The 10,634-nt window shown below is 35.3% G+C and overlaps 1 protein-coding gene across 1 annotated transcript in view; it reads left to right on the plus strand.

Moving 5' to 3' along the window:
• Positions 1 to 10,116, plus strand: part of SYT14 (synaptotagmin 14) — a gene marked incomplete at its 3' end in the record, with an annotated part of 148,693 nt that extends 138,577 nt beyond the window's left edge. Inside the window, 2 exon segments of the mRNA XM_081224577.1 lie at positions 5,523 to 5,712; positions 9,803 to 10,116. Of these exon segments, the coding sequence (XP_081080703.1) occupies positions 5,523 to 5,712; positions 9,803 to 10,116 (504 nt within the window).
• Positions 10,117 to 10,634: the final 518 nt, after the last annotated feature.

Raw genomic sequence — 10,634 nt, forward strand, 5'->3', positions numbered from 1 at the left:
ATTCCTCCAGCCCCATTTTTCATTCGCAAGATTGCTTTGGCTATTCGGGGTCTTTTGTTTTTCCAAACAAATTTTGAAATTTTTTGTTCTAGTTCTGTGAAAAATGCCAGTGGTAGTTTGATAGGGATTGCATTGAATCTGTAGATTGCTTTGGGTAGTAGAGTCATTTTCACAATGTTGATTCTTCCAATCCAGGAACATGGTATATCTCTCCATCTATTTGTATCATCTTTAATTTCTTTCATCAGTGTCTTATAATTTTCTGCATACAGGTCTTTTGTCTCCTTTGGTAGGTTTATTCCTAGATATTTTATTCTTTTTGTTGCAGTGGTAAATGGGAGTGTTTTCTTGATTTCACTTTCAGATTTTTCATCATTAGTGTACAGGAATGCCAGAGATTTCTGTGCATTAATTTTGTATCCTACTACTTTACCGAATTCATTGATTAGCTCTAGTAGTTTTCTGGTAGCATCTTTAGGATTCTCTATGTATAGTATCACGGCATCTGCAAACAGTGACAGCTTTACTTCTTCTTTTCCAGTTTGGATTCCTTTTATTTCCTTTTCTTCTCTGATTGCTGTGGCTAAAACTTCCAAAACTAAGTTGAATAAGAGTGGTGAGAGTGGGCAGCCTTGTCTTGTTCCTGATCTTAGTGGAAATGGTTTCAGTTTTTCACCATTGAGGACGATGTTGGCTGTGGGTTTGTCATATACGGCCTTTATTATGTTGAGGAAAGTTCCCTCTATGCCTACTTTCTGCAGGGTTTTTATCATAAATGGGTGTTGAATTTTGTCAAAAGCTTTCTCTGCATCTATTGAGATGATCATATGGTTTTTCTCCTTCAATTTGTTAATATGGTGTATCACATTGATTGATTTGCGTATATTGAAGAATCCTTGCATTCCTGGAATAAACCCCACTTGATCATGGTGTATGATCCTTTTAATGTGCTGTTGGATTCTGTTTGCTAGTATTTTGTTGAGGATTTTTGCATCTATGTTCATCAGTGATATTGGCCTGTAGTTTTCTTTCTTTGTGACATCCTTGTCTGGTTTTGGTATCAGGGTGATGGTGGCCTTGTAGAATGAGTTTGGGAGTGTTCCTCCCTCTGCTATATTTTGGAAGAGTTTGACAAGGATAGGTGTTAGCTCTTCTCTAAATGTTTGATAGAATTCGCCTGTGAAGCCATCTGGTCCTGGGCTTTTGTTTGTTGGAAAATTTTTAATCACAGTTTCAATTTCAGTGCTTGTGATTGGTCTAGTCATATTTTCTATTTCTTCCTGAGTCAATCTTGGCAGGTTGTGCATTTCTAAGAATTTGTCCATTTCTTCCAGGTTGTCCATTTAATTGGCATAGAGTTGCTTGTAGTAATCTCTCATGATCTTTTGTATTTCTGCAGTGTCAGTTGTTACTTCTCCTTTTTCACTTCTAATTCTATTGATTTGAGTCTTCTCCCTTTTTTTCTTGATGAGTCTGGCTAATGGTTTATCAATTTTGTGTTTATCTTCTCAAAGAACGAGCTTTTAGTTTTATTGATCTTTCCTATCATTTCCTTCATTACTTTTTCATTTATTTCTGATCTGATCTTTATGATTTCTTTCCTTCTGCTAACTTTGGGGGTTTTTGTTCTTCTTTCTCTAATTGCTTTAGGTGCAGGGTCAGGTTGTTTACTCGAGATGTTTCCTGTTTCTTAAGGTGGGATTGTATTGCTATAAACTTCCCCCTTAGAACTGCTTTTGCTGCGTCCCATAGGTTTTGGGTCGTCATGTCTCCATTGTTATTTGTTTCTAGGTATTTTTTAATTTCCTCTTTGATTTCTTCAGTGATCACTTCGTTATTAAGTAGTGTATTGTTTAGCCTCCATGTGTTTGTATTTTTTACAGCTCTTTTCCTGTAATTGATATCTAGTCTCATAGAATTGTGGTCGGAAAAGATACTTGATACAATTTCAATTTTCTTAAATTTACCAAGGCTTGATTTGTGACCCAAGATATGATCTTTTCTGGAGAATGTTCCATGAGCACTTGAGAAAAATGTGTATTCTGTTGTTTTTGGATGGAATGTCCTATAAGTAACAATTAAGTCCATCTTGTTTAATGCATCATTTAAGGCTTGTGTTTCCTTATTTATTTTCATTTTGGATGATCTGTCCATTGGTGAAAGTGGGGTGTTAAAGTCCCCTACTTTTATTGTGTTACTGTCGATTTCCCCTTTTATGGCTGCTAGTATTTGCCTTATGTATTGAGGTGCTCCTATGTTGGGTGCATAAATACTTACAATTGTTATATCTTCTTCTTGGATGGATCCCTTGATCATTATGTAGTGTCCTTCTTTGTCTCTTCTAATAGTCTTTATTTTAAAGTCTATTTTGTCTGATATAAGAATTGCTACTCCAGCTTTCTTTTGATTTCCATTTGCATGGAATATCTTTTTCCATCCCCTTACTTTCAATCTGTATGTGTCTCTAGGTCTGAAGTGGGTCTCTTGTAGACAGCATATATATGGGTCTTGTTTTTGTATCCATTCAGCCAATCTGAGTCTTTTGGTGGGAGCATTTAGTCCATTTACATTTAAGGTAATTACTGATATGTATGTTCCTATTCCCATTTCCTTAATTGTTTTGGGTTCGTTATTGTAGGTATTGTAGGTATTCTCTTGTGTTTCTTGCCTAGAGAAGTTCCTTTAGCATTTGTTGTAAAGCTGGTTTGGTGGTGCTGAACTCTCTCAGCTTTTGCTTATCTGGAAAGGTTTTAATTTCTCCATCAAATCTGAATGAGATCCTTGCTGGGTAGAGTAATCTTGGTTGCAGGTTTTTCTCCTTCATCACTTTAAATATGTCCTGCCACTCCCTTCTAGCTTTATGATTGCATTTTATCCATCAATTTGGAGACAGTATTGCAAAATTGAACCTTATAACTCATTAACATAGTATATATAGCACTTCTAAATTTCTCTCAATAATAGTCATAGTTTTCTGTATAGAGTCCTCGCATGTCATTTATACATTTATTCCTAGATATTTTATATTTTATGTTGTAATAAATGTTATTTTGAAATAAATGTTATTTTCAGATTTGTTCCTGGTATATAGCAATATATGGATTCTTAAATTTTAGCTTTGCAGGCAACTGTAATACCTCTGTGGAGTTGATTAGATTTCGCATGTGCATAACTATATGGTATGCACATAAGGACAGTCCAAGTCATTATACTTTTTATTTCATTTTATTGCCTTTCATAAGGCTACGACCTTCACTGGCTGGAATCTCCAGTGCAATGCTGATTAGAAGTGGTAATAGTGGACATCACTGTCACATCCCCAATTTCAAAGGGGAAACATTAAAAAAAATTAAGTATGATGTTATATGTTGCTCGATTTGGTTTGCTCAGTGTTTATTTAGAGTTTTGAATCTAAGTTTATGAATGAGAAAATCCTGTAATTTTTTAATAATGTCCTTGTCAGGTTTTGGTTTTAAGGTTTTGCTAGTTTCTTAAAGGAAACTGGGGAGTGTTTCCTCTTTTCCTGTTATCTGAAAGAGTTTGCATAAGACTAATATTATTAATTAGAATTCACTATTGTAGCCATCCGGCTAAAGTTTTTGAGTTTTATTTTGTTGGTTTTGGAAAGGTTTTTAATTGCAAATTCAATTTCTTCATTAAGACTGTTCAGATATTCTATTTCTTCTTGTGTCCATTTTGCTTAGTTATACTATTCTAGGAGTATGTCCATTTCGTCAAAATTTCAAATTTGTTGGAAGAAAGCTGTTCTTACTCATTTTTAAAAAATATTTTCATGGCCTATAGAATATGTGGTAGTGTCTTTTTTCATTCCTGATATGTTTTCATTTGTGCCTTGTCTCTTTTTTCTTAATTGGCCTAACATTTATCTATTTTTATTAATCTTTTCAAATAACTTGTTTTCATTATCATTTAGTTACCCATGGATTATTTATATTTGTATCCTTAGTTTCCAAATTTATAGGAATTTTCTTCACTAGAACTTAGTTTGGATTTCTAGCTGATTCAAAAAACATTCTGAATGATTTCCATCATTTGAAATTCATTTTTGAAATCCGGTTGCTTTTTTAAATTAATTAATTAATTTGTTTGTTTGTTTGTTTTTGGCTGCATTGGGTCTTTGTTGCTGCGCGCGGGCTTTCTCTAGTTGCAGCGAGTGGGGGCCACTCTTCATTGCAGTGCACTCCTCTTGTTGTGGAGCACGGGCTCTAGGCACGTGGGCTTCAGTAGTTGTGGCTCACAGGCTTAGTTGCTCTGTGGCATGTGGGATCTTCCCAAACCAGGGATCAAACCTATGTCCCCTGCATTGGCAGGCAGATTCTTAACCACTGTGCCACCAGGGAAGTTCCCGTTTGCTTTTTTTTTTTTTTTTTTTTTTTTTTGCGGTACGTGGGCCTCCCACCGTTGTGGCCCCGCAGGCTCAGCGGCCATGGCTCACGGGCCCAGCCGCTCTGCAGCATGTGGGATCTTCCCAGACCAGTGCACGAACCCGTGTCCCCTGCAATGGCAGGTGGACTCTCAACCACTGCGCCACCAGGGAAGCCCCCGTTTGCTTTGTTAATAAATATTTTTGTAAAAAATCCACTGCATGCTTGAGAAAATGTATGCTTTATAGTTGTAGGATGGAGTGTTCTGCATATTACCATTAGGTCAGTTTTACTTATTGTGATATTCGAATCTTCTACATCATTACTGTATTTATTTGCCTGCTTGTTTGGTCAGTTACTGAAAGGAGTATGTGGACAACCCCACTGGTTGTGGATTTGCCTATTTCTCTTTCTAGTTCTGGCAATTTTTGCTTCTTTTATTTTGAGCCCATGTTATTAAATAATGCAAATTTGGAATTACTTTATCTTCCTGGTAAGTTTGCAGTTTTATCATTATTGAGTGTACCTCTTTATCTCTAGTAATAGTTACTGCCTTAAAGCTAACCTTGGCTGATACTAATGTAGTTACACCGATTTTCTTTTGGTTATTATTTGCATGGTAAATATTTTCCCACCCTTTTTTTTTTCAATTTCTGTATATCAGTGTTTTACATATTGACTTATAAGTAGCAGATTTTGTGTTTATTTAATCAAAGTCTGCCAATCTTTGTCTTTAAAGGACAGTTAAGACATTTACATTTAATGTAATTGAGTCTGAATCTGTGTCGGTCTTTTAAGGTCAATACATCTTTTAAACAATTTTTTACATTCAGGAAAGAGTTCATTGACACCTTTGAGTTTAAGAAATTTATCTTCTCTGATTTGTATCCAAACATGCAAGAATTTATGAGACCTTCTCATCTCCTGTCATTCCTTTGACTGCTGTATAATGAAAAGAGATCCAGGAACTAAAATATGCTAAGAACATTTCTAATCTAGTGTTTTGGGAATTTTGCTTACAACTCTTGTTTTTATCATGACTTATCTACCTAATTCCAATAAACAGGGCATTGCCAATGTATCTATTAATATATCTTTTTTTACAAAATACTATAAAGATTTCATTTTTGATTGCAGGGCTGTAACTCCCAAATGAGCGTGTCAGAAGTCTCCTGTAGTGAAAGTACATCCTCCTGTCAGTCTCTTGAACATGGCTCAGTTCCAGAAATTCTCATTGGCCTGCTTTATAATGCCACAACTGGAAGACTATCAGCAGAAGTGATAAAAGGCAGCCACTTCAAAAACTTGGCAGCAAACAGACCACCCAGTGAGTGAAAAATATTTTTCTTAATTCTAGTGCTTTCTGTACTTATGAGACTCGCAGTGTAGGGGCTTCAGTCCTATCATTTAGTCTTAACCAATCAATGATGGTTTAATCATCAGCTAATCTGTTTCATGTTTTCTATTTCCAGCCATTGGGGAAGTAGACAGATCTGAAATTCAAAATATTAATTGTAAGGTGACAAGACTTTAACTTTTTCAGCATCTGCAGAATGAATTAGCCCTATCATAGCCATTATCTTCTAATGCCAGAAAAAGTTACAGGTTTTTTTTTTTTAAAGGTAGTAACACTCCACAAATATGATGACGAATGCTTATAGCTGTTGTTTTTAACTGAAGATCGATGTCGTGTTTCCTGTCTGCATGCAGTACTATGAACTAATGTGTATACTTCTATATTTTTCCTTCTTTTCTCCCTTAACAATTTAAGAAAAAACTGTTTCTTCACATTTTTCCTCCTTTAAAATTATAAATCAGTACTGCCAGCAGAATCTTTTCTTACATGGAATGTGCTTTGCTTTTACCAGGACAAACAGAATAAGGAATAGTTTGATATTTATGCTCGATGCTAGGAAAAGAAAGCTAGATGGTATAGATACCTCTGCCCTGTCTATATGCCTCTCACTCCTCTCTCCTTATCTCCCTCCCAGCTCAGGAGGCTGGGGATAGGTTATGCACAGAGAAATTGTCACGCAGTATACGTCCAAAATTGTTTATTGTTATCTGTAGAAATAAACTGGGAAAGTAGCAGCCTCTTTATATTTCTCTAAAATTAAAGCTGTTAATAACGGCCTAAACTCAAAATTTTAAAGGAAATCTTGAATAATAATGGCAATCTTAAATTTGTTTAACAATTTCTCACAGACTTGCTTGAAGCAATATTTCACTCCAAGTATCAAATAATTGTTGGAGGGGAAACTTTTTTCCACCCTTGAATTAACTTTACTTCTAAATATCCTAAAAATTATTTTTTCAATCAAAGTGAAAAGTCATAAAAATATATTTAGTGTGCCCTCAGTAGTACTGGAAACCTCACTTCTTACATACATCATGCAATGTATCTGTCTCTTCATTAAACGTCAGAAGGCCAAAATTAGATTTCTATTTCTACCGTTGGACAGTGACCTAACTTCCCTAAGGCTGTTGCCTTATATGTAAAATTAAGGTTGTGTTTCTCACAGGGTAACTGTGATACTCAAATCAGATAAAGGCACATAAAAAGGATGGAATTAGGGCCTCCCTGGTGGCGCAGTGGTTGAGAGTCCGCCTGCCGATGCAGGGGATACGGGTTCGTGCCCCGGTCTGGGAGGATCCCATATGCCGCGGAGTGGCTGGGCCCGTGAGCCATGGCCGCTGGGCCTGCGCGTCCGGAGCCTGTGCTCCGCAACGGGAGAGGCCACAACAGTGAGAGGCCCGCATACCGCAAAAAGAAAAAAAAAAAAAAAAAAAAAAAAAAAAAGGATGGAATTATTATTGTCCCCTTTTTCCTTTCAGAAGGAAACATTCAGAGGGTGGAAAAAAGCAATTACTAGAGTAAAGAGCTTTGGAAGTGTGACTTGGTTATCTTCATTAATCCACACTAGGAATGCAAACTCAAATGGCCTGAGAAGTAACTTAAATGAGCAGAATTTGTAGATGAAAGAGAAGGAGCATGGAGAGGCCTGTGATAAATGCAGGGATGCACACCCTGCCTTAAGACATTCAGGTTCAAAATTTTTGAACACGGTCTATTATTTGGGGTTACATTTAGCCACAAGCTGTCAGTTTGCAATTCCTGCTTTAGCTAATAGTTTAACTCTTCAACAAATCTTTAACTTGAAATGCTAGAAAGCAGCAGAATGAAATGACAGATTTGCCTTTCTGTCCCTGCTGAACCCACTCTGATAGAAACAGAGAAACACTAATCAGAACTAAAATGAAGCAGGGGGTGGGTGGAGGTAGGGGTGGACAATAAACAAGTTAAGAGAACTTTGCATCCACAACATAGAGTAGATCTATCAGGTTAAAGAATAGGTTGTAGCAATTTCCATTATTTTAGAATTAGATCTTCAGTAGTAGGACAGTTCATGGTATTAGCTGGGAAGTAACTAGTAGGTAAATGTAAGTCAACATTAAAACTAACTATATGAAGTAGAGTATTTACAAAGTAAAATATGACAGTTTTATCAGTTTGTCTATTGTATATAAGATTGTGACCCTTCATATATACCTAGGTTCTAAACTTTGAACTATGTTATAGACTGACTAATTCAATTTTTATCCCAAAGGAACAGTGGTAACATTCAAGAACAAAAATTTTGGTAGTTCTATTTTATTTTGCATAACTTAATTTTATATTACATTGGGAGTAAAAAAAAAGTGTTTGAAATGTTAAATATTGCATGGATAAACTTAAAAATTTAGGAAAATAATAATAATAATGATCCTTTAATGACTTTTATTCAGTCTTTTATGGTCCGATAATTTGCATGATTCTATGTTCAATGTGCTTTAGACCAAGAAAATATCATTATAAAGGTGTCCCCCTTTAAAACAGTGTAATTTTTGTTTAAGATTACACAATGACCTTAAAAATTCTCATTCCATGAAATTTACCCAACATACCCTTTTTTCAACCCTCTACCTGAATTAAAATGCTAAAGTTTTGTGTTCTTCCACTCCAGTGAACAGTGTTTCCTCTTTAATTCTAACCTTTGACCCTCTTTCACCCAACAATTGACATCTGGTCATTATTTCTTTTACTGCTTTCCACCCCCTGTTGTCAGATGGACTGTTCTGTTGTCTAAAACACTTGATAGGTGGACAGGTTTATATAATCCGAGGTGAGTTCCTGTAGAGGCTAATTGGATGTTGTCTTTTCATGCAAAAACAAAATACCCTAAAACTTGCCAGCAGTGAAGCTGTCCACCATGTTGATTTCCCAAAAAAATGCACATTTATTATCTGTGGTACTTTAAATAAAACTAACTTAGAATTTATCTCTGATTATGGATGATGGTATTCAGAGTATGTACAAAACTAGCAAAACTTTTTAAACTAAAGGTTTATTTTTTCATTCATTATATTTTGATTCATAAGTAGAAATAGATATTTCATGAGAAATATTGCAATTTTCATTAAAATTAATTGAAATTTTGATATGAAGTACACATGATGGATCTACATGCTGAATATAATTTGCATGAGTCTAAAGAACTTGAAAACACAGTTGTTTGAAAAGAGGGTTTATCTCCCAAGTAACCAGGTAATGAACTGTTATGTTTCACTTGGTACACTAAACATCACATCAATTTTTTTTTTATAATTCATGAAAATAGTTAAGATACCATACCTAAAATTTCACATTAAATTGTGCCAAAAAGGAATCCTGTAGTATTTAACTATCCAAAAAGCACATTAAATGTATTCTTGCATGAAACCAGAAGACAGTTTTACTTGATTTGCTAAACTTTGAGCCCTTAGTGCATTTGGCTTCATTTTGGCCCTTAAATGTTTTAAAAATATATTTAAAAACCACATCCATGCAGAGATTTTTTTGACATTTCATCCTAAGCTGTTTTGATGTCATCTTTGCATTCTTGTCTTTCTCTTTTCCTCCTTACCATTTGCCTTCATTTCTATTTGTTTGTTTATTCTTACACTCTGAAAGCACAGTGGAATGCTTTACAGTGTTGTGGCTAATTGAGCTTGCTAAGTGTTTATTAATGCTATGATGTCCTGCTTAGTGAAGCTAAACGGGGGTGGGGATGGGAAGGGTGGGTAGTGGGAGGTCAAGGATGGGGGTGGGAGGGTGGAGGAAGGATTATGAGGTATACCTTTAAATTCTAACTATAATGTAGAAATAGTGAGGTTAAGATATTATTACCCCCAAAAGATTTTATGCCTACTTAGCATTCTCTGTACTTGTCACATTTTATTATCATTTAATCAAAATGGAATTATTGGATTTCTACTAAACATGGTATACACCATATCCTTATAAAGTATAAACACTTAATCTTCTCAGCAAGTGTTACAAGAAAGACGTTTTGAGTTTGTTTCAAATGATATTTGTGGTATGTTGTTTTTTTCTATAGATACATATGTTAAATTAACTCTACTGAATTCCATGGGTCAAGAGATGTCCAAATGCAAGACATCCATCCGCAGAGGGCAGCCAAATCCAGTATACAAGGAAACTTTTGTTTTTCAAGTGGCCCTATTTCAACTCTCTGATGTGACACTCATACTGTCTGTGTATAACAAACGCAGCATGAAAAGAAAAGAGATGATAGGCTGGATTTCTTTAGGTCTGAACAGCTCTGGAGAAGAGGAACTCAATCACTGGACTGAAATGAAAGAGTCGAAAGGACAGCAAGTATGTAGATGGCACGCGTTGCTAGAGTCGTGATGACTAGGATTAATGAGCAATTGCAGTTCAAGGCAGCATCATTTCTGAGTACAACATTACTCTTCTTACCTAGTCACCATGGGAAGATCTTTTCTTTGAAGAATCATCTTTAACATTCTACCCAAATGCTTTAAATTCTGTGGAAAGAACATCTAATACTGACATAAATGAAGAAAAGAAGTGTCTCTAGTAGAGCTTGTTTGAGAAAATGAGAAACTTTCATCTTTCTTAAACTGACAATCCTCCAGAGCTTTAAGAGCATCCTTTTGGTTTGAAGTTAATTTAACTTTAACAAAAGAGCCAATAATTTTATGAAAAATCAAAGTTATAAATTATTTTGAAAATCAGAATTTTTAGTTGCAGCACCCTTTTAGGTCACCCTACATACTATACACAAGACATATTTTGACTGGCTCATCCCTGGTGTTCATAATGTTCTTTAATATGAGAAGGTCGTTCTCCAGCGTTGTCAGTCAGATCTAATGGTGAAAGGTTTCAATCACATTGAAAATCATTTT

This window comes from Mesoplodon bidens (assembly GCF_964165515.1).
Source record: "Mesoplodon bidens genome assembly, chromosome: 2".
In the NCBI taxonomy this organism is placed as follows: Eukaryota; Metazoa; Chordata; class Mammalia; order Artiodactyla; family Ziphiidae; genus Mesoplodon; species Mesoplodon bidens.